The sequence below is a fragment of the Solanum verrucosum genome, unplaced genomic scaffold (genome assembly GCF_900185275.1).
Source record: "Solanum verrucosum unplaced genomic scaffold, falcon-dt-bn FXZP01000238.1, whole genome shotgun sequence".
In the NCBI taxonomy this organism is placed as follows: Eukaryota; Viridiplantae; Streptophyta; class Magnoliopsida; order Solanales; family Solanaceae; genus Solanum; species Solanum verrucosum.
In genome coordinates, this window is record NW_026020630.1 from 1,754,408 (window position 1) to 1,778,844 (window position 24,437).

At 33.8% G+C, this 24,437-nt stretch overlaps 2 protein-coding genes across 4 annotated transcripts; both read left to right on the top strand.

The window, feature by feature from the left end:
- Window positions 1-281: 281 nt before the first annotated feature.
- LOC125811692 (probable glutamate carboxypeptidase LAMP1) lies at window positions 282-5,851 on the top strand. Of its 2 annotated transcripts, none has more exons than XM_049491221.1 (13): window positions 282-740; window positions 1,835-2,349; window positions 2,899-2,966; window positions 3,203-3,299; window positions 3,419-3,511; window positions 3,630-3,782; window positions 3,954-4,028; window positions 4,156-4,243; window positions 4,348-4,431; window positions 5,006-5,094; window positions 5,162-5,278; window positions 5,396-5,515; window positions 5,616-5,851. In XM_049491221.1, exons 1-13 carry the CDS (start codon window positions 326-328, stop codon window positions 5,796-5,798), a joined length of 2,097 nt encoding a protein of 698 aa, XP_049347178.1. In that variant the 5' UTR covers window positions 282-325; the 3' UTR covers window positions 5,799-5,851. The 2 variants fall into 2 exon arrangements, with proteins under 2 accessions (XP_049347178.1, XP_049347179.1); XM_049491222.1 differs by having other exon boundaries at window positions 3,218-3,299; window positions 5,616-5,850.
- Window positions 5,852-11,948: 6,097 nt separating this feature from the next.
- LOC125811693 (arginine--tRNA ligase, chloroplastic/mitochondrial-like) lies at window positions 11,949-22,698 on the top strand. Of its 2 annotated transcripts, none has more exons than XM_049491223.1 (18): window positions 11,949-12,112; window positions 13,946-14,022; window positions 14,133-14,272; window positions 14,398-14,473; window positions 14,573-14,674; window positions 14,767-14,982; window positions 15,303-15,383; window positions 16,093-16,176; window positions 16,459-16,563; window positions 18,012-18,190; window positions 18,767-18,851; window positions 18,977-19,163; window positions 19,339-19,408; window positions 20,624-20,693; window positions 21,062-21,151; window positions 21,731-21,799; window positions 21,893-21,991; window positions 22,567-22,698. In XM_049491223.1, exons 1-18 carry the CDS (start codon window positions 12,004-12,006, stop codon window positions 22,675-22,677), a joined length of 1,950 nt encoding a protein of 649 aa, XP_049347180.1. In that variant the 5' UTR covers window positions 11,949-12,003; the 3' UTR covers window positions 22,678-22,698. The 2 variants fall into 2 exon arrangements, with proteins under 2 accessions (XP_049347180.1, XP_049347181.1); XM_049491224.1 differs by having other exon boundaries at window positions 11,950-12,112; window positions 13,942-14,022.
- The last annotated feature ends 1,739 nt before the right edge of the window (window positions 22,699-24,437 follow it).

Consider the following 24,437-nt stretch of genomic DNA (forward strand, 5'->3'; position numbering starts at 1 on the left):
TTAAAATATTTATTTTATTCTTAATAAAATGATTTATAATCACATAAATATTTGTCACTTATTTTTTTACCACAAATTTCAAAAAATAATATTTCTTGCTTAAATTTTATATCAAGTTAAACTAACTCATAAAAAATTAGACAGAGAAAGGATTATTTTTGTCCATTTTCATGCCTAAAAAGTCCTTTAAAGTACACAATCTTGACATTGGAAAATATAACATAAAAGGACTCAACTTTCTTGCTCAAACTTCACCTTTAAAGACCATTTTCATCAACAAAAAAAATCAAGAATCTATGACCAAATTTCAAGAAACTAAAATCAAATGACAAAGTTAACATTTTTCACCTTGATAGTACTAGCCACTTCAATTTCCTTTATTTTCTTGGAAACCCCACCAAAATCTTACTATCACACTTTGTTCATATCTGATTCTTTTTCTGATAATTCCTCTATAGCAAATCATCTTTATACCTTAACTAAGAGACCCCATGTTGCTGGTTCTCAAGCTAATGCTGATGCAGCAGCTTATGTTCTGTCAATTTTCACTTCTTGTAACATACCCTCACATGTAACATCCTATGATGTTTCCTTAACTTATCCTGTCTCAAGGTCTTTAACCCTAAAATCTTCAGAAAAAACAATAAAGTTTGGTCTTTTTCAAGAGATTTATGATGGTGATCCATATGCAGAGGTGGCTAATGAAGTATTACCTACCTTTCATGCTTATGCTAGATCAGGTATTGTTAATTGACATACCCTTTCGTTTCGATTTATTTGCCTGATTTTAACTTGGCATGGAGTTTAAGATAGTAAAGATTACTTTTGAATCTCGTGGTCTTATACTATATATAAATAGAATGTATTACCTACCTTTCATGCTTATGCTAGATCAAGTATTGTTAATTGACATACTTTCTTCGTTTCAATTTGTTTGTCTTATTTTAACTTGACACGGAGTTTAAGATAGTCCAGAGTACTTTTGAATCTCGTAGTCTTATACTAAATATAACTAGAATGTATTGCAATGTCCTTTAATCGTGTAGTCTTAAAAATGTCTTCGGGAAAGTTTAGAATTTTAAAGAGTTGTGAAAAAAGGAAAGAGATATTCTTTTGGAAAAAGACGGAAAGGAAATTAAGACAAACACGTTGAAATGAAAGGGGTATAAAATACATTCAAGTTTTTGAATTTACTACGTGGTTTATGAATCTTGAAATTGAGTTTGGAGGATTTTATTTTAGTTTAATCTCATCCTTGATATGATAGATAGGGTTGGCTTCTTTGGAAATCATAAGCAATTATATTGAAAAGCATTTGAGAGAGATCATTGATCATAGGGTGAAATCGTAGAGTTGAGAATAGAAGAGCGACATTCTTGAATATTGCCTCTTGTGTGGCTTGGTTGAATCCGGGAGATAGTACTGGTATTATTCTTCCGCTTGCTCGTGAAAGAGACTTTAACAATCTTCAAGAAACATGGTTATGTTAAGTCAAGCAAGTGCCATTTTGGTTTGGTAGTATAATTATCGTTTGTGAAGGCTACCTCGTGTCTGGCTTAGTTGAATCCCGTAGATAGTATTGTTATTGTTTTTGAGTTTGCTCGTGATAGAGACTTCAACTATCCTCTAGAAACATGGCTATGTTAAGTCAAAACAAGTGTCATTTTGGTTTTGTAGTTATTCTTATTATCCATATTCTAACAATTTGAAGACATTTTGTTTTTATTCAACAAATATTAAGTCATGAACTCATAATTTCTGCAATGAATTTTAGCACTTTAGTACTTTAAAGGTTGAACTCATAAAATTTTATGTATTGAATCCACCTGATCAGGTACCGCGACTGGTCCTGTGGTATATGCAAATTACGGGCGTGTAGAGGACTATGCGACATTGAGAGAAATGGGAGTTAATGTATCTAATACTGTTGTATTGGCAAGATATGGGAAGATATACAGGGGAGACATTGTACATAATGCTCATGCTGTTGGTGCAATAGGGGTGTTAATTTTTACTGATAAAAAGGACTATGGTGGCAAAAAATGGTTTCCGGACGATAAGTGGATGCCACCAAGTGGAGTTCAGGTTGGATCAGTGTATGATGGAATTGGTGATCCTACAACACCAGGGTGGCCTAGTACCGGAGAATGTGAGAGATTATCAGACGATGAAGTTGACGAGGGAGGAAATGTACCATTGATACCATCATTGCCAATTTCTTGGGCTGATGGAGATGCAATCATAAGGACTATTGGTGGAAAAGTAGCAAATGTGGATTGGCAAGGAGGAAAGGATAGTCCTATTTATAGAGTTGGGCCGGGACCTGCAATTGCAAATCTCTCTTATGAAGTAAGTAACTATGCTGTTTCATTTTATGTGAAGGTGTTGACTGGACGGAGAACTTTGTGGTCTTAAACATGCCATGACATTCCGTTAACTATAAGAGCATGTCATTAAGGAATTGGGAAGTTAAAAGTTAAATTGTTTCTAATAGAAAAGTTTTGCTCTTTGTTGGAACATACTAAAAACTAAAGAATGTCACGTAAAATGGAACAACTCTTCTCTCTTTTCTCTATTGAATTATAAAAAGCACTTTATAGTAGCTACACAGATTCATCACAACGTATGACTAGTCAACGGGGAAAATGAAGGCTAACCTGTTTTGGTTGTTATGACTAGCAAGAATTGATAGGTTCTTTCAGTGCGCTTTGATCGGTCTTACAGAGACTATTCTTTGTATTAGTTATGAGGGAATATGAGAAAGACTAAGCTTGAAAGTGATCTCAGAACTAACCGTCATTTGTTTATGTCATCTGGTTCACCCTTCCGTTTAGAAAGAATAAAGAGTAGTAGTCTACACGTCAATTTGGGATTGTTGAACGGTTGTATGTTCTGCAGGGACAACAAGTCATAAGCACAATCCAAAATGTTATTGCAGTTATAGAAGGAGAAGAAGAACCTGATCGGTACGCCTCTCTAAACTTCAACTTGTCATGAGTTATTTGACTTCACTTAAGCCTTAAAATGCATACTATATACATAATTGACCTCAACTAGTCTGGGATCGAGGCTTAGTTGGTCATTTGAATGATTGACGAGTTGGGGTCGGCTACCATAAAACAAAGGAATAATTATAGAACTTGGTGAAGTATAAAACAAGATGACTAAAAATATCTGCTAGGAACTGTTAGTGTTGCTCAAGGGAAGATGTGTCCAGGTTTGTTATACTAGGTAATCATCGCGATGCATGGACATTTGGAGCTGTTGATCCTAATAGTGGCACAGCATCCCTACTTGAGGTATTATTTCTCCAGAGAACTTACCTAAAACGTCAAGGTTCTAGATTTCATGAATCAAATATGTATATACATATATAAACTGATGAGTGACGACTACCTGGTTTACTTGTGAAATGCAGATTGCACAAAGGCTCAAAAAGCTGCAAAAAAGAGGGTGGAGACCGCGAAGAACAATCATCTTATGCAACTGGGACGCTGAGGAGTATGGCCTGGTGACCCTTCATCTCTTCTCTTAGTCAAACACGAGCACATTCATATAACAAACAAAGCTTTGATGTCACAAGACCATACAATGGCATTAACTAAACGTTAACAACCTGCTCATTTCAGATAGGTTCAACAGAATGGGTTGAAGAAAATAGGGAAATGCTAGCTGCACGGGTCGTCGCCTACTTGAACGTTGATTGTGCTGTTCAAGCAGGAGATTTTCGAGCCTCTGCAACACCACAGCTTGATGAACTAATCATACAAGCTTCTCAGCAGGTATTGATCCTGATTATCCCCCCAAAAAATGTACAACACCACAGTTATGTGCACGAAAGCATCGTCAACGTTCCACATTTTATAGTGTTTGCAGATCAATTTGAACTTGTATTCTTATGTAACTAGTTATCGTGATCTTTGACTCATCTTAAACTAACTTCTTCTTTGAAGGTCCAAGACCCCGATAACTCCTCACAAACTATTTACCAATCTTGGCTCGCTTCTGGCAACGATACAACAGTAAAGGTGAGAGTGGTAAAGTGTTTGCCTAAGTTTAGACATCTTCTTAATCGGTACCTTAATGCTTCATTTAAAACCTTACAACTTTGAAAATGATCAGACAGACTAATCCAGATAATCTGTTTTCATGTAGCTCGGGAGGTTAGGCGGAGCTGGATCCGATTACGCGGCATTTGTTCAACACATTGGGTCTCCAGCACTAGACATGTCTTTTGGAGAAGGTAACAAGATATTAGTTACCTCAAAAAGCATGTCCAGTTATTTTTCAGAGTTTGTAATTGCAGAAACTGCTTAAAGTATAGGCATTCGACATTTTTGTCTGCAGGTTACCCTGCATACCACTCGATGTACGATGACTTTGTTTGGATGAAGAAATTTGGAGACCCGATGTTTCATAGGCATGTAGCAGGTTTGTTACGCCTTTTTTCCAGATTGCTATATGCTGCATCTTGAATATCTGAGTGAGATTGTTTGTTCCCATTATATGCTAAAACACGCTCTTTAAGTAGAAAAGCAAATGTAGATAACAAATTTAAGATGTCACATACAGTTATTTATTGTCATATATCAAGCACATTATATTGCTTGGACTGGTCAAAAATGTTGTTGGGTCCGTATCAGCATTAGATACTCAAAAGTAGTGTATTTTTGGAGGATCCGGAATACAACAACATTTTTGGAGAGCGCGAGCAATATAATAAGCACATACTATGTGCATATTTCTGTGCTTGGGAGTTTCTGATGGTTAAATAAACCAAGATTTTACAATGACTACAATTTTAGAGAGACGCAAAAGCAAACGCCTATGGGGTCACTTCTGTAACTAGATAACTAGCACCAACTAGTAACTAATAATCCTGTTATACATTAAAAAAAAAGTAACTGTTATGCCATGCTATCTTGTAACGAATCATTGCTCTTGTTCCATGCAAATACCTTGTTTTCCATCATGGATCGATCTAGTTTTATTACTATTTTTACAGCGGCAAGCATATGGGGTTTGGTAGCTCTTCGACTTGCAGATGATGAAGTTTTGCCTTTTAATTACCTATCGTACGCGTATGAGCTCCAGGTATTGTTCAATCGTCAGCTTAGCTACAAACGAAATGTCGCTAATGTTCTCAATATTTGTGAAACAGAAAAGTGCAGAACACTTGGAAGCTGAAATATCAGACAAGGGCTTTTCACTTGTTCCTTTGTATGCTTCTATTGAAAAACTCAGAAAAGCAGCCACAAGAATTAAGAACGACATAAAGGTACGACACGAGTTTTATTATATGATGTCCGATTTATAACTTCTTAAGCTTTTAGATGAGTTGATCACACAATTTAACAGTAATACTTAAGATTGCTCGCGTGGATTTAACTTGTAGGCACTCAAAGCAAAAAGAAGTCGTGCATCAGTGAGAGAGTTGAACGATAGACTAATAATGACAGAACGAGCATTCACAGATAGAGACGGGCTGTCTTCAAGGACATGGTACAAACATTTGGTAAGAAGTCATCTTTCAATCCTGCTATGATACCAAATGATATCACGTAGTTATTCATTTCATGAAAAAATGGATCTAATTACGACAATTTTTTACTTAGATTTACGCGCCAGCAAAACACGATGACTATGGATCTAACTCATTTCCCGGTATATCTGACGCTATTGAGAATGCCAAGAGCCTGAATTCTTCAGACTCGTGGCATTCTGTACAACATGAAGTTTGGCGAGTTGCTCGAGCCATCACACAAGCATCACTAGTCCTCAGCGGTCGACTAACATGAATCTTTGTATTATCATTTCCAATCTTATTATGTTAAAAAATAAATTAACATAGTAATTGTATGGTTTCACAATCTTGGTTTTAACATAGTTTGTAAAAAATTGTTAGAGATCATCCTGAATTCTCTTTCTCAAGAAAAATGTCTATCAATTGATTCCTACAGTATGTCTTCGCTTTTCACGAAGTTGATTCTTATGAACAACTTGCAGACAAAAATGACATATGTACATATGGATTTTGAATTTGTAAGATTACAATTCAGTAGTCTTTGAAATTTATTAATTTGACTAATTTAAATTCGTACTTGAAAAGATTAAGCACTTCCTACATAGGAACTTCATTCCCTATTTGCATTTGTTTTAACTTAATAATATATTGGCTCGATCAATTCAAATTTCTACGTGAAAAGATTTCACACTCACCATAGATAGGTATTTTGATTCCCCTAGCTCAAACCGAAGACGTCTAACAACAACACATGAGAAAGATTAACACTCTATGATAGGGATCCGAATTCCTCTGGCTCAAATTAGAAACATCTAACATAATGACAACAATAACAATAAATAAACAATGTGATTTCTAACGTAATGACAACAAATAAACAATTATAATCCTACAAATGAGATTTGAAGTAGTATAGACCATATCCAAACCTTTCTACTTTTGATTACCTTTGATAACGAATAATATTTTCTCTATGGATTCCAAATTTCCCTAGCTCCAATCCAAAACATCTACCAATAATAATAACAATGTGATCTTACAACTGAAATCTATAGAAAATATCTCGTCACACGCATATTTTAAAAAGGTATATGATATGATAACATATATATGTGACCAGATACTTTTTTCAGATCTAACGTCTCTGTCAACTAAATTTTCTTTTCTTCACACGGATCAATACTAACTCACCTACTCGTGTAACTACCGGATCCAAGAGGGCCTGCCCAAAATCACAACCCGATAACTCATTCTTTCCCAACTCTCCTACAAAGACCATTTCCGATCTACTCTCAGCTCAAGTAATTCCTTCACAACTCTCCTACAAAGATCATTTTCGCTATACTCTCAGCTCAAATAAAGATCATTTTCGATATACTCTCAGCTCAAGTAAAGTATTTTCAAAACCCGAGACATCTAACTAAAAGATAATAAAAACCTTCATCATTCCACAATATATCTTATGCTAGAAAATAGAACAGAACACTATGAGAGGGAAAAAAAACATTTTTATTTATCAAACAAAAGTTTCACAACACAGATAACAGATCTTCCCTTCCATTTGTCATTTCCATTTCCCTCTCTAAATTCTTCATAAAATACACCAAACATTACCAGATTCTTTAATATTTACATTAACAATTCAGATCATTCAAAATAAAAATCTAAATCTAAGATTCGTCAATCGGATTCTCTTCCGGTTCATCAAAATTAGGGTCATTTGCATCAACAACAACAACATCACCTTCTTCTTTCTTAGAAGAATAACTTCCGTCGCCGGCCCAAGTAAACTTTCCACCATGGCCGCCTTTCTTCGGAGATCCACTTATTCCGGTGGCCGATCGCCGGTCCTTCCTCGCATCTTGGCCTGATTTGGGGGTGATTTTGGAAGTTTTTGATGTATTCTTCATAGTGATTTTTTTTCAGTGAGATTTTTGTGTGTGAACTATTGGGGTTTTGGGGGAGATTATATATAGAGGAAAATGGGATGATATTTAATTTTTGGTCCTTCTAGTATTGATAAATATCAACTTTAGTCCTTGTAATATTGGATTAAATGTATTTAACCTTTGATTAATTCAAATATGTGTAGTTGGTCTTTTTAAGTAGAAACTAGAAAAAAGATGTAACAAGGTGTGGTATAAATTATCGAATAAAAAATTGGGATTTATCGTATTAAATCGCACTTTAAAAAATTGGTCTTTGATATTTATTTTTTATTATTAAAGTTGAACTTTGTACCATATCGAACTGAATATTGAACGTTTATCTTACTTGTAACTTAGATTACATGTTGATGTTTGTTTGATATGAATTAAGGGGAAAAGGTCTACAAAATCTGTTGAATTTCTTAATTAATTTTCAGTGTTTAGTAAGTAAATAAAAATATGTTGTTTTAAAAATAATTATTTATAATCTAGTCAAATATCTATGGAGTGGAGAGTGAAGGTGCGGGGATGATAGGGTGTGGTCGTGTGGGGTGGTCAAGGATTGAAAGTCTGCACATTGGATCAAATAATGAACTTGAAATATCATTTATAAAAAATATATTTTTCCCAATTTCACTAGATAATTAATTTTTTCATTACAATGAAACATTTCCTAGATTGATCAACCTAATATAAGAACATGTATAAGTATATATTGTTATCAAATCTAGAATAACAATCTAAAATTAATGTAACGCGTGAGTAACTAAGTGGTATAACAATAAATAATCATCACAAATTTGTAAATATTCATATATAAAAGGACTAAACGTGCATGTTTCAATTACTTAAAGTCAAATTTAAATAAGTAAGATATTGTAGGGACTAAAATAAAAAATAATTAATATCTAAGGGACTAAAAATTATACTATTAATATTTGGTTCTGCCACGTGACTTTGACATGTGCCATGGATAATTGGATAAGAACAAACTGTGGATTGTTATAAACAAGGGACTGTACAATGACTACAAATAAATACTCCAAATTAATTATCTTATTTAATAATATTATATATATATTTGGCTCTATTTGTAATTTATATGTCTAAAATAATGTTGTGTTGGTACACATATTTTTAGCTAATTTATCTTTTATATTTGGCGGAATGGTCTGGTGGACCCTTGTACTTGTATGTGTTTGTATTGTGAACCCTTCTACTTACTCATTTGTCATCTGAATCTCTGAACTCATCAAAACACAATATTTTAAACACATTTTTTGACTTGGCATCCTATGTGGCAGTTACTACTAAAGAGCGTGTGACACACACCTATTAGGAGCGTGAGACCCTTGGAAAAGGGTCTGACAGTCACTGCTTTGTAAAGCCATCATCTTCCTATTTGCATCTAACACCATTGTTGGACAAAATTTGAGGTTTTCTTGGCCTCTTTTCCGATCTTTTTCCCAAAAATTTCTTCTCTATCGTTTCTTGTTATTATACGGCTCTCTTTTTCTATGAAAAACACCATGGAAGGCATAACACTACTACCGAAATATCTTACACTAACATTAGGCACAAAAATGCAAAATCCCCAAAGAATTTCAACAAAGTCAATGTAATTGATTAAAACCCCAAAACCAAACAAAGACACAAATAGAGATCAAATCCAAACTAAACAACAAATAAATTCGAAAATAAATTGGAAAACCTACCTAGATAAGTTGAAAATCAAACAAAAAAACTCAAATAATTTTTGACATTGACCCCTTGTTTCAGTTCCAAACCAAACCCAAATTTATTGTCTTCTTCTCGTCCTCCTCACCTTCACCGACCAAACTACCTTCGTTCTCATCATTTCCGACAAGCTTCAACCAACAACTATAAATGAGAACCAACAACAACAACAAAAATCCCAAACTAACTCCGCCAATAAGTTGCGACTTTCACAACGCCGCCAGTTGTGAACAACTAGAAACAATCAAACCACTCAATAGACCCCCACTTTTCCTTAGCGCCATCGGTCACCACCAAAACCCCAATTCAACATAACCCAAAATCAAATCCGAACTCCAACGAAATTGTGAACAACCAAAAATCGTGCCAACATTTTTTACTTCAATGGAAAGAGTAGAAGAGGTTGGAAAAAGGAAAAGGGTAAGGAAGATAAGAAAAAGTTGAAATGAGATTGTGGGGATGGAGATGCAGATGGCAATGGCAAAGAGAAATAAAAATTGGAAAGAGAAAGTGTAGGTATATTAATCAAATATAATAAAAGGAAAAATGACATGGAGTGACCATATATACATGTGTCATTTTATAATCATACGTGTCATTTTATAATTATTTTTAAAATTACGTGGCAGGCGTTTGTGATACACACACAGTTGAGTGGTAAAAAACGTGTTTAAAATATTGTGTTTTGATGAGTTTAGGGGTTCAGATGACAAAGGAACAAGCGGAAGGGTTCACAATACAAACACATACAAGTACAAGGGTCCAACAGACCATTCCGCCTTTATATTTCCATTGATAATGTATATCAAGTAACTCTATCAACTAAAATTTGATTAACAAAGTATCTTTTTTCACCAACACACATCGAACAACTCTTAAATTATATCTCTATCAACTGAGATTTAGCTGGATAGAAGAAATCACTCGATAATATATTAGATTTTCAATTTCATATAAATAGTTTATAGGATTTTATGACATGGCATGAGTTTAAATGACTAATGAAAAAAAAATTACTCCCTTAACTTATTTGGATTAAGATATAATTATTATTGTTAAAATTGAATTTAATAGCTTGTGTCGCTTTCTTATTTGATATTTTAGGAGTGAAGTGAAGGGTTTCAAAGTTGAAATTTTTAGATATAATAATTTAAATTTAATATATACGGAATTTAATCTCCTGTATATATATAATTTTTGAATTTTAATTTAAAGTTATGTTTTGTAAAGTTAACTCTACGAAGCATGACTTTATACCTGAATAATTAAAATTAGCATAACTTTAATCAAATAGAGAAATCAAAATATGAAAAATAAAGAGCACATAACTATTTCATGTTTGGTAATATTTGATCTTCAACATGGAAGACATACAAAACATAATTATCATTGAAAACACAACAATACATTTGTTATAGGTGAATATTCTTTTGTGAATCATACCCAATTATAAGATTTGATCTTCAATTTCATCAATCTTTTAAATTATCTCGACTAAAAATAATTCTAATTTTTGCTAAAATAAAAATATTTTCCTCTTTAACATGAAATTTATTCTTTCTCGTATATTATAGTGCTATTTTGGTATATTAACAGAAAATACAAAACTATTATACTGCTAAAATATTTTGATTTTTGGTCATCAAACGAAAAATATATTTTTTTCCAATAGAAATGATAGTTATAATGAAGATCGATGAAATACAAAGACACATAAATATTAAAATTTATTATATTATATTATATATTATTTATTTACCAACTTTATTTCTGTATATATTGATATCTTATAGTGAAAATTCTGACTTTATTATTAAATATAATGAATTGTCAAAATTGACTACGAGTTAAATACTTTTTTAAAAATAGAAATATTACTTGGTGTGTCAAGCAAGAAAAGAAATTGTTCAAATATGAGAAATTCCTTGCAAATGAAGGGTCAAATAAGAATGTCCATAAAAAATTACAGGTCCAAGGAATTGAGTGAATCAATTCATCACGAGACCTATAGTTTTTAACTTAAATAATTGTAGAAAACATACACAAAATTTTTAAAAAATTTCTTATTTTTTATAATGTTTAATATTTATATTGAAATCGATTGTCTTCAATTTTTGCTTCAAAATGCAAGTGAAAATCATTTAAATCATTTGAAAAAAGAATCGGTTTACTCCCTTTTAACACTCTAAGTCGTATTTTCTTTTATACTCTCTTAAGAAAATGCTCCGTCCATATTTAATTGTCATGATTTCTTTTTATAGAGTCAAACGATAAGAACTATGACTAACATTTTATGATGTATTTTTCATCATATTGATATGCAAAAAATTACAATTTATAGTACTTTTCGTATAGATTTTAAATATCTAATTGTTTAAAATATTGAATTAATGTAATCTAATTAATTTTGAAAAGTAGTCAAATTGACTTTCGAAAAACGCAACATGACAATTAGTAGTGGATATATGGAGTAATAATTAAGAGATGTTTTTTTATTATTTTAATTCTTATTTATGTTTTTAAGATATAATCTTTCTTCATTAAAATCACAATTTGAGATGAAGCTCGTATGGACCCTTACAACGCAAATATGGATTAGTCTGATTCCAATACAGGTACCCGATTAAAACACATAATGACATGACATTCTCTCATTGGCAAATACAAAAAGGGCAAAAATTGCTAAAATTGATGCCCTAGCTCCTATCCAAAATCTCTAAAAAAAAAAAAACCCTAAAGACCAAAGCCCCACAAAAAAAGAAAGAGAAAAAATAAAAACCCAAACACAACTTATAATAAAGCTTTATAAAGAATATGAATAGCTTCGCCATTTCCCTCAAAATTCCTCCATTACTTTCACTTTCTCCGCCTCCATCTGCTAAGCTTCTAAATCCCAATTTCTCCCCTTTTTTCCTCCATACCCGTAAGCTTCTAATCTCAGTTTCTTGGGTTTGTGGGTTTTTTTAAAAAATTTTGTTTGGTGTTGTTTTTCTGGCTTTTGTTGATGGTAGATGGGATAATGTTATTGTTATAAGTTTGACCATTTTTAATTGTAAAGTTTGATGCTTTTAGCTATTTGGTATGCGGGTTTTTCTTAAGTTGAGTCGTTAGTAATTGAGACAAAAGTATGAAATGCAATTTACAGTGTTTTCACTTTATGGGGTAATGTTGTTATGATTGTTGACCATTGTTTATGTTAAAGCTTGATGCTTTTAGCTATTTGAGGTGTGGGTTTTTCTTGAGTTGAGTAGTTAGTAATTGAGGTAAAAGTATGAGTGCAATTTAAAGTGTTTTCATTCTGTCCATGCTATAAAGGGACTAACTTGTTGAACTTAGAGTTTGTGTTTTGTTTTTTGAATATGCTTTTCTTGACCTTAGATAGGAAGTGTGTGGAGTACACAGATTAGGGTAGAAGGTTAGTGGTTGGATGTGCATTGTCTTGCTTTTTTCGTCCATACTGGTAGTCATAGTATTACACTGACGTGGGAGACTTAACACTACCGTTCCAGACCCCACTTTGTGGAACTACACTGGGTATGTGGTTGTTGTTGTTGCTTTTCATGTAAATTTAGCTGACGTTATGCTTATCTACTGCTTTAGATAAGCTTGTTGTGGTTTATTGGGTGTGTTTTTGTTGTGGGAGTAAAGCACACAAATTGAACTTAATTTCACTGAATTTAATGTTGTGTACTGGACGTTGGCTGTTGAAACTAGGAATGGTTTTTATCGTCTCTGTGTAATGCTAACCTTGACCCCAAATGAGTCAATGTTATCTATAACCCTATTTTTTAAGGTAATGTTGCTGAACACTGTAGGCTGTAGCTTGCTCAATGGCTTCCTAATGGATGTAGGTCATGTTTGTAATGTTGTTCATGATGAATGGAATATAATGTATTGGCAAACCCTTCATACTTATTTTCTATCAATTGTGAGGTTTGGACCAACTTGAGCGCAACTCGACTAATCCATTGGACAGCCTGTTAGAATTGACGTGCACAAGTGTCATGTCAAAGGTTCAATTAATTTTAAGAATGAACACAGCTGAGGAACCTAGCAATTTTCTGAATCTCGAGTCTTGTGGTCAAGAGAAAAATGTAGTGTCCATGGTAGAGGCTCATTTAAGAAAAAAAGGTAGTGAACAACTTTGAACAGATGGAAGACTAAAGTATCACAAGCAAAAGAAGAAAGAAGCGATAATATAATTTCTTCTTCCGGACCAAAAAAAGAAGAAGAAAAAGGGAGATGTTTTTGCTGGATAATATATTGAACACCTTTTGTACAATTTAAATTATGTCATATGAGATGCAAACTATTATGATCTTCCATGTTAACCACCACCGTTAAGAAATTAACATGTTAAATTGTTGGCACTACCTTGTGTTTTCAAGTATCTAAATTGTTCCCAAGGGTTGAATGTTCCATTGTACTATAATATAGATTTCCTTTGGATGTGCTTTAGTGTGTGACCATCTTATTTACTTAATTATATCTTCAACATGCCCCTTCACATGTGGGGATGATTCCTTTTAATGGGCCAAACATGTGCATTTTTTTAATCTTTGACAATTTGTGGCGGTGATACTTTAATGTAGGACCTTTATTTGCTCTGATACCATGTTGTACCATGTTGTAGTGTATGACTATTTCATCTAAAGCTTAAGCTTTTAAAGAGCGTGACTTTTATTTATTTATTCAACAAGATGCAATATAGAAGTGCTTTAAGTAATTTCTGTTGTGGTGTCGTAACACTAGACAGGTATTCTCAGAGCAACATCTAGGAGATTTTTTGGTGCAGTAGGAGTATCTTTAAGGACAATATCAACCATGGAAAATGTAAGTCATGATCTCATAATATAGCATCCTTGTAAAGAGAGTGCCATCCGTAAACAGTACAACTTAGGCTTAAGCATAAACTAAGTTATTTATGCCACCTCTCTGAACAGGATAAAGAAATTATTGGGAGTCAAAAGCAGCAAATAGCAAAGCTATTTGAGGAATCACTTAGAGCAGCATTCCCTGATATTCCAGATGTACAGCCTTTGGTTGCTATTTGCAATGATCCAAAACATGGTGACTATCAATGGTATGGCTTACTCTGATTATTCTCTAATGTTGAACACTATCCTTTTAACTTTCTAGCTGTTTATTGTTATTTTGTCAGTAATGAATGGATTAATTCGTAAGTTCTCACTTTGAAACTTTGGGCAGCAATAATGCAATGAGCTTGTGGAATAAAATTAAAGGCAAAGGTACACAGTTCAAGGGTCCTCAGCCTGTTGGAAAGGTGATTAGATATCCTGTTAATCTCTACGTCATTTCTTTTCCAAACATGGTTCTAGAAGTGAAAGCTTCCAACTTACTATCAGTTGCTTTCACATTTTAGGCAATTATAGAAAATCTTCCTGCATCGGAAATGATAGAGAATTGCTCTATAGCAGGACCCGGTTTTGTTAATATTGTATTAGCAAGGCAATGGATAGCAAAGGTATTTTCTTTAACCAGTTCTGGTTTTGCTGGCAGTTTTTTTTAGTTGGTAGGTTAGAATCATATAATAACACTTCTGTCTTACTGATACAGAGTCTTCAAAAGATGCTAATAGATGGCATTGAGATATGGGCACCCAAGCTTCCTGTTAAAAGGACTGTTGTTGACTTCTCATCACCCAACATAGCAAAAGAGATGCATGTGGGTCATTTACGATCTACTATAATTGGAGACACTCTGGCCCGTATGTTGGAGTTTTCCAATGTTGATGTTCTTCGGAGAAACCATGTGGGTGACTGGGGCACACAGGTAGATTTCATGCTCAGTAATCTCTCATTCTCTTCCCATGAGTAATACCTATGAGATACTTCATCTAGAAAAAAGAGTAATACCTATGAGATATATCTATTGGCTTTGCTTGCAAATCATTTCTGGTCTGCATGTCCTTCAACATAATCATACGAGGGAACCATAAGTGTTTTTTATATCTTCAAATCGATACAATGATTATGAGCTGCTTGATCAACTATTGTTCTTTTCAAGCTCATGGAAAAGTGTATCTTCTACTAGAAATGTTTGTTTCCATACCAATTTGTTTTAGGGTCTCATACTTGTTATTTCTTTTGCAGTTCGGAATGTTAATTGAGTTTCTTTATGAAAAATTTCCTAATTGGGAAGCTGGTAGTGCTCCAGCAATTGGAGATCTGGAGGTGAGTGTTGGTTCTTATTCACTATAGTTGTTTTTCTCCTGTTGTCTACATCTAGATTCTGATAGAGCATGCAACCTGCATATTACCGTCTAGCATTGGATAGAGTTCTCTGATTTGACTAGTGTTGTTTCCTTTGTTTACCCGTGCTCTTTCTTTGCAGTTATTTGTTGACCTGTTATTAAGTAAGCGTTTGGCCAAGTATTCCAAATATTTTTTACTTGTTTAAAATTTATGGAGTTGGAGTTTGAAGATGAAGTTGTGTCTGGTTACTTTTTGCAAAGAATATTTGAAATAATGATCATGCTTGAATGTACTTAAATACAACTTTGAAAGTGAAAAGTGAGTTGGAAACATGTTATAAGCTGTTCCCCGAATTCGAAATACAACATCAAGTTGGATTGATAATTTTCATGGCCAAAAAACTGATTTTCAAATAGAGTGAAAATTATTCTGAAAAAGTGATTGATACATTGAGTCTGCAATTATGAGTCATGACTAGAAAATTGAAAATGGTGAGGTTTTGATTGTACATATTTGCAACCTTAAATGCTCACACAAGATTACTTGAGATCTTGAGCTTGCTTGTAGCAAAGCATCCCTTATATCATGTTTCGTGAGATTTTCCTTGGAAGAGCAGGCTGTTGTGTGGATAGGAAGACAGAAATTTATTTTACTTGACGAGGTAATCATTATTTTCATTTATTGCTAGGTATTCTATAAGGCTTCAAAACAAAGATTTGACAATGATGCTGAATTCAAGGAAAGGGCGCAAAAGGCAGTCGTTAGTCTTCAGGTAACCTTTTTTGATTTTCTTATTAAATTTGGCATGTTTGATCATATCTTGTTTTGAGAGGTTATGCAGAGTTGAGTAATTAGTTTGTTATTGGGGGTGGGGTTTGATGAATATGTTCTGTGGATCTCTATTGCTTCTCTTTTGCTGGCTCGAGTGAAAAGGGATTACATACAATAATGGATAGCTCCCTTACTGAAGGATCAGTGCAAATAGTTGGTTACTTTTAAGTGAAATGCTGTATCTGATGTGTTTCTCTTACCTGTGCATGTGCATGTCTTACAGGGTGGGGATGAGAAGTATAGGATGGCATGGGCACAAATATGTGAAATCAGCCGAAAAGAATTTCAGAAGGTTTATGAGAGACTTGGGGTTCACTTGGAGGAAAAGGTACTACAGTGAGCTTTTTCTTCCACTTAAATTGTATAGCACTTTGGATGACTCTATGGGGACATGCAGTAGTTCTCTGGTTGTCCTCGAGTGTGTCATGCAATTGCCATGCTAGTTTTCTTTAGCCTCCTCGTAAACTATGGACAAGGTTTTTCAATACTTCATGCTATAAATTGGCACAGGTAAGTATATGCTAACATAGCATCTTCAAAAAAGTCTATGCTAACATTAGCACCTGATAAAGTGTGAATCTGTTTTCTATCTCTTACATCCTTGTGCTCCGACTTATTTAAATTTTGATTCTGGTAGTTCAAAAGGTCTTGGAATGATGAAATGGAACAGAGTATAGTGTGACAGATTCTGGCAGACTACAATATGTGGTTATGTATGTTAGTTACCGGGCACTAGAATGTAAAATGCCAAATTGATGTTGATGATGTTTGTTTTAGTTTATTTTTATCTGGTAAAGTATCAATTTAACAATAAATGCAGATTGTATATTCAGTACAACTGCACGATTGCTATTCATTATAACTTCTTCACTCAAAATGCCAAGGAGCAAAATCTCAACTTCTGACATGGTTGTGAATTACTTCAGACTCATTTGGACATGAACAATTTTCCAACTTTTTTCAAAACAGCATTTGGTTATACATTGAACTGACTTTTTGAATTTATTAGAAGACGAGTTTCAAGTTTGGGCAAGTGGTTTTGACCAGTTCCTCAAATGATTTTTTTTTTCGCTCACAAAACTTCTACAATTTTTCATGTTAAATGCTTGTTCAAACACAACTTCAACTTCCAAATACCTTTTTTCAATCAGTTTCAAGGAGACTGCTCTAGAGGTCCTTCCTTGTATATGAGAAATCTAAAGAGATAAGGATTGCGTTGCTGCTCAAGTATTACTGTGAACTGTCCTATTTACATTGCAGCTGCCTTGTGATTTGAATAGTAATAGTTGCTGAAAAGAAAAACAAGTGAATTAATTTCTGAAAAGGAGTTGTCGTAATCTAATCTGCCGAATCGTAGAGTTTGTACAAGCTTTTGCGGTGTTGCCTTGCTTCATCACTCTTAAACCTCTTCCTCGTTATAGATTCTTTTTGATGATCCAAACTTATTCAAGAGGATGGGGGGAGTGAAAGAACTTGGTGTATTAAGCTAATTTCATCTTGAATTAGGTGTAGGATTCACCTGTCAAAGAAAAAATATGTTATGGATACTATAATTGAGCCATTAGTCTCTGGTATTGTTTTCAGTAAATTAGTTATTTGTTTTACAATGTATGGTTTATCCTGTCATATGTCGTAAATGAACCTAGGAAGAATTGATAGTTGTTCAGTTGGAGGGTTTTCCAGCTGATTTATGCTTTTCTCTATATTGAGCATTTTCCTGCCCATTTTATGAGTGAGCAAAGCCTCATGGATTTAATTTGGTGTTTCTTCCTTTAGGGTGAAAGCTTTTATAATCCGTATATTCCCAAAGCTTTAGAGATGCTTAATGAGAAGGGATTAATTGAAGAAAGTGAAGGAGCCCGTGTCATCTTTATTGAAGGGAAGAAAATACCTCTTATTGTTGTGAAGAGGGATGGTGGTTTCAACTATGCTTCAACCGATCTTACCGCTCTATGGTTAGTCTAGTTGTAATTTGTGTTTCTGGATAGACTTTGCAAATATTGCCTTTTTTCTCATCAAGAATATAAGGTTCAATGGTTGTTGTGAGTTTGTCTCACTTCTGCAAGTGTGACACATGTCCTTTTGGTTATTTTCTTTCATCGAATGATTTGTTTCTAAGTAATTGATCATCAACAAAAAAAAAAGAAATATTCAATTTGCTGAAAGTTGAATGCACATTCTCTAGTGGGTTCCAATGGGTGATCAGTTCTGCCCTTGTATCAGAATTGAGGTTTTAAACGAGTGGCATATGATTTGTATATGACGCATGGGAGGAAAATATCTTGTCATAGAGCCAATAGGTATTATACATATCAGTGATTTCTACGGACAAGTGAAAATTTGTAAAGTCTACGGGTAGAGGGAGTTGTGAATTGTGCTGTTATGAAGATAACTAGATGGGTAGCGATAGTTGTGAATTTGCTAGGCAAGTTTTCATTGGGATGCTATGGATTAACAATGTTATGCAGAAGCTATTAAAGGTTCAGAAAATGTTTATATTTCATTTAAACTTCCCATCTGCGTCTTTGTAGGTATCGACTGAATGAAGAAAAAGTAGACTGGATGATATATGTGACTGATGTTGGACAGCGAGAGCACTTTGAGATGGTCTTTTCTGTAAGTTCCTGATATTTATACCCCTCTCTTTCCTCTGTTGGAGTATGATACAATGAATCAACTTTGTTGGGATTGAGCTTTACTCATGCTTCTTTTTTTACCTTCTGGGTAAAATTCTCTTCTAGGCTGCAAAACGTGCGGGCTGGCTTCCTCCAAATGAGAATGATTACCCCAAAGCCAGTCATGTAGGATTTGGTCTAGTTTTAGGGGAAGATGGGAAGCGGTTCCGAACTCGAAGTACGGAGGTGGTTAAGCTGGTTGATTTGCTTGATGATGCCAAGAAGCGGTGTAAAGCAGCACTTGAAGAAAGAGGTGTGTTCTATGTTGTTTGGTAACTTTGGTATATGGCATTTTGGGCTTAATTTCGTTTCTGCTTGTATCTCTTTGCTCGTCATAGCTTCTCTTTTGTGAATACTATGGGTAATAATGTAGTGAAATTGTGAAAGAGTACCACTTCACGTTATACATATCATGATTGTCTTATCAGGTAAGACTAAAGATTGGACAGCTGAGGAACTAGAGCAAACTGCTGAAGCAGTAGGATATGGTGCTGTTAAGTAAGTTCCTCATCCTTGTGCATGCTACTTTATATTTTGCAGGAGATCAAAAATGAGCTGGTAACTTGATCCATAGCTTTCAAGTTCAGTCATTGTTGGATTAAACACACACACACACACACACACACACACACAACACACACACAACACACACACACACAGATAAATATATATTTTAATAAAGGTGCTTTACACATGAAAACCTTCCAACTTAAAGAAAGGAAACCTTCAACTGTTTCATTAATGGTAGTTATCTTTTCATTTAAAGTATTCTTATTGAAAGGCAGAACGTAAAAAAGCTGTTTCATTGAAGAAGGCTTTCTGTTCTCAAGAAGTAAATATATTCATTAGATGATTAAAGAATGTCAATTTGGAAGAAAGGGAACATAAATAAGAACATATCCAATTGGATAAAATGGGTAATGATAAGGGATGATAGACTGTCCTATACCCTATTGTCAGTTATAACATCTGTAATGTACTCCAATTTCATGCTGAGTAAAGAACTTTTTGTGTGTATCATTTTATTCCAAGAAAGAAATATTTTTTAGTGTTGAGACAAAAAAATTATTCGACAATTGGAACTTTTAATCTGTGATATGTTATTCTCCCTATCAAATCAAAATTTTACCAACTGATATAAACAACTCAAACCAACTCTTTGATCTCCGCATCTAGTCAAATTTGCCATACAGTGATCTAGAACCAAAGAAAGTACTCCCTCCATTTCAATTTGTTTGTCTTGTTTTCCTTTTCTTAGTCCATTTAAAAAAGAATGCCCTTTTCTTTTTTTGGCTACTCTTTAATTCTAACTTTTCACATGACATGTTTAGGACCACTATAGATTAAAAGACATTTTGGTACATTCCACATATCTTTGATTTAAGATCACAAGATTCAAAAGTCTTCTTTATTTTCTTAAACTCTGTGCCAAGTCAAAACCAGACAAACAAATTGAAACGGAGTTAATTATTTCATAAAAAGAGCACTAGAAAGAAACATTTTCAATCTTGGGCAAACATCATTTCTGCCTAAAAGGATGTGGTGTATTGTTATGTATCTTTAGATGTGATATCTCATCTTTGCAGTTTTTACAATAGGTGATTTTGACGTAGTAAGAGTTTTTCTATACATATGTTTTGGTGCTTTTCTTTTTGTCTCAGTAAGTTCCTGACTTTTCTTTTGTTCTCCCTTTCTTTTGGTACCTTAAACCAGATACGCTGACCTGAAGAACAACAGGTTGACCAATTACACCTTCAATTTTGATCAGATGCTTAGTGATAAGGTATGTGAATGGATATCGTTTCATGAAATGAATAGATCTGTTAATCATTTTCAACAGGTTATTCGACCCAATTTCAATTCTTCAAATTGATCAGATTTCTTGCAAAGTCATTTGGCTCCTCTTTAAATTCTTTTAGTTTATACAGAAACAACTCAGTTATTCCATTCACTTGGTTTATAATTGAAGCACAAGAGTCTTTACATGCTCTTTTAACTGATTTTGTTTTTGAGGAGTCCATGTTTTTCATTTTGTGGTTGTTCTCTATCTGTAACGGACGTGTTCTCTTAGTTACTTATTTTTGCTGCATCCTTTTCTGTTCTGTTTCTCTGTTCAGAATTGATTCTCTTGTATTCTTCTGTGATTGGCAGGGAAATACCGCTGTTTATTTGCTCTATGCACATGCTCGTATTTGTTCAATCATCAGGAAGTCTGGTAAAGATATAGAGGAGTTAAAAAAGGTAATCTGATAATCTCATCTATTTTATGTGCCCCAACTGAACTCTTCTTTGTCAAGAGTTTCGTCCACGGGTTAGTCGGGTGGGCCGAATAACCTTTCAACCGTTTGCTTTTAGGCCCCTTTATGGCCACCCAAAAATTCTTGAAGTAGGCAAACACATGATAACATGGTAGTTTGTTAATGTTAAACAGATATTTCAGTACGACAGCATACCCAGTGAAATCTGGGAACAGAAATGGAATAACATGAAACTCTCCCAGAGTAATACTACTATTACTAGTATGAAAGACTAAGCCGATTCTCAACTACCCAACTTACCCTCTACCCTAATCTGTGTCATCCATAATCTCTATCTTAAGCTCATCTCCTTGGTAAGCTGAAGCTGCGTCATGTCCTGTCTAATCACATGTCCCCAATACTTCTTCAATCTTCCTCTGCCTCTCCTATAACCATCCATAGCCAACCTCTCACACCTTCGCACTGGTGCATCCGTGCAACAGATATTTCAGTAATGTTAAAATTACAAGAGTGATGTAGAATTACTATTTGTGGTGCTTATCAATTCATTTTCGCTGGACAGAGTGCGGCAATAGATTTGGCTCATCCAGATGAACGTATGCTAGGCCTCCATTTGCTCCAGTTTGCTGAAGTAAGAATTTATTAAATCTTGTTATCACTTAATGGTTTCTTATTGTTTCTGCATAGTTCTAATCAAGTAAAAATTTTGTCGTCTCTTTTGCAGATTGTTGAAGACGCTTGTACCAATCTTTCGCCACACTTGGTGTGTGAATATCTTTACAATATATCTGAAGACTTCACTAAATTCTATACCAACTGTCAGGTATGAAATTTTCCTACCAGCAAATAAAGCTATGAACCAAAGAAATCGTGAAACAAATACTATGTGCCTCCTATAAACCTGTCACTAAAGTTGCTATAGACCAGCTTGACCCACTAGTGGAACACCAAATAACTATAGTTCATTGTCTAAGATTCATGAAAATCTTGAATATAGAAACCATTTAGGCTGTGCTGTAGGATGAGTTAAGATCCAGCTAGGAAAAAGGGTTAGCCTGAAGCAGTGGTTTAGCCAATGGGGGAACGTGCATCGGTTGGATCTCTTAGAATAGTTGTTCCAATCCGAGAGTCTATCCCAACATGGAGAACTCATCCACTACATCTAATTAAGGATTAGAGCTTGTTTGGATGATTTATAGCTCAAAAGCACCTAATATAAGCCAATCCAAACAAACAATCTTCAGTAGAGAGCGTTTTACCCATAGCAAGCCTCTCTAGTGCGAATTTAGATTAGTTGGACCAATGGCTTTGGATACTCGATAGTTAAACGAAAATATATACTGTTAGAATAAATATGCAATAGCTTGCATTTATGAACACATTTCGGAACTTTTGCAGGTCGTTGGCTCGGCCGAGGAAACAAGCAGACTCTTGCTGTGTGAGGCAACAGCAGTTGTCATGAGAAAGTGTTTCCATCTGCTGGGAATCACTCCTGTTTACAAAATTTAACCTCAATATGAGTTTTTTTTTTTTGGGTACTTTTCTTTCTTCCTCTGTTTAGTTTTAGTATTGAAATGAAATATATTTGAACAGAGCAAAAATATTACAGAGTGTTTATTGTATTTGATTTTCACTACTTATAAATTGATGGGAAAAATATTGATTTATTCATTTCGAGCACATTTACTAGTTTGCCATTAATGAAAATGCAACGAGTACTAGTCATCGCTCATGCCCTAGCCTAGTTTGGGGGCCAACGGAGTCGTTTGACCTGGAAAATTAGTGGACTAGTACAAAAAAAATGTTTAAAATCGTTAACTCAATCTATTTTAATTCGTCAAATTGTATATTTAATATACCTAATTATTTCCTTTTAAAGGACATATTAGGCGTTTAGACATGAATCAAATCCTAAAATCTTTTTTTTTTCTGATTGAGGTTGAAATAATGGATAAATTTGATAAACAAATATATATTCAAAATGATTTATAAATGTCTTTTCAATTTTTTTTTTAAAAATATGTATGGGGACCTAAGGGATCCTTTAGATTTTATTTCAGAATTCAGATTTTTTTGTACTGAAGCTTAGTCGTGTCTCACATTTGGGACCTACTCCCTCTACATAACAAGATGTAAGCTTATCGATATGAGTTGTGGTGGGATGATTAAGGTTCCTTCGTTAGATTTTAGGTTTTGAATTTTAAAAAATAAAAAAACTTTTTGAGAACGCTTTTTCTAAATAGGCGCTGCAACACGTTATTTGAGTTTAATTAGATTTTAATATGAATACTAAACATCGAATAAAAAAAAAGACCTAACTTTATGAATTATGAAATACACAAAAACTCAAATGAAAAAGGTACCTCAATAATTCACTAGTTGGGACAACTTGATTTAACATATACTCCATTATTCATATATTATGAGTTCTAGAAATTACGAGTTAATCCTAAAAATGTTTTTTTTTCTTTCTGTTGGTGGGATTAATTGATTTAATGCTAAAGATCAATAATTTTTCTTTAGAAACAACTTCTACGAAGATAGACATAATAACATGATTAATTTAACAAATCTCATTATACTAACTACACAATTGCATTCTCTATTTGTTCTTTTCATGTTCTTTGCGATGAATCAAAACCTCGAAAGTTTCTATTTGAGGGCAAAATGGTAATTTTATCGAATCCGTATGCTTCATATTTTGAACTTCTAAATACTTCTAATTTTGGAGAATTTAAATTCAATGAACATGAAATGTTATATCAGTAACTACAAATGTATATTTCTTAAAATTATTTGATTACATACACAAAATACAATGAATCACCATAGAAAATTATGATAGGCTGATAAGCATTTCTTCATTTAAAATTTAATATTTTAGGTCGAATCTTGAGAATAGTCTATTTGGATAGGGAGGGAGCATTCAATTTTGAATGTGTAACTTTTTTATGGGAATATAAATAAATTGGAACTCCAATTTTTTTTGAGGATAGAGTATAAATATCTCTTCATTCTTGAGTAGGGTGTAATCAAATATATCGTGTTCTAATTCTAAGAATGAAATCACCTTATATAGATAGCAAAACACACTTCAATGTTTAATTGACGTATACGCATTGTGTTTTTGACCATTAACTCGTATTATAGTTTAGTATTTATACTTTCCTTGTGGTTGTGGGGAACAAACATGCTAATATGCCAAAACATAACTGTACACAATTTATTTTTAATTAAAGCTGCGGAATCGAGGATAATTCTCTCAACTC

Bases quoted from the DNA above. Each gene is read 5' to 3' on its own strand.
- LOC125811692 (XM_049491221.1), top strand. From the start codon at position 326: ATGACAAAGTTAACATTTTTCACCTTGATAGTACTAGCCACTTCAATT. The intron at 4,432-5,005 runs GTTTGTTACGCC...CTATTTTTACAG, and splicing joins GTTTCATAGGCATGTAGCAG to CGGCAAGCATATGGGGTTTG. The intron at 5,095-5,161 runs GTATTGTTCAAT...TTTGTGAAACAG, and splicing joins CGTACGCGTATGAGCTCCAG to AAAAGTGCAGAACACTTGGA.
- LOC125811693 (XM_049491223.1), top strand. From the start codon at position 12,004: ATGAATAGCTTCGCCATTTCCCTCAAAATTCCTCCATTACTTTCACTT. The intron at 14,474-14,572 runs GTGATTAGATAT...TTCACATTTTAG, and splicing joins GTCCTCAGCCTGTTGGAAAG to GCAATTATAGAAAATCTTCC. The intron at 21,800-21,892 runs GTAAGAATTTAT...TCTCTTTTGCAG, and splicing joins ATTTGCTCCAGTTTGCTGAA to ATTGTTGAAGACGCTTGTAC.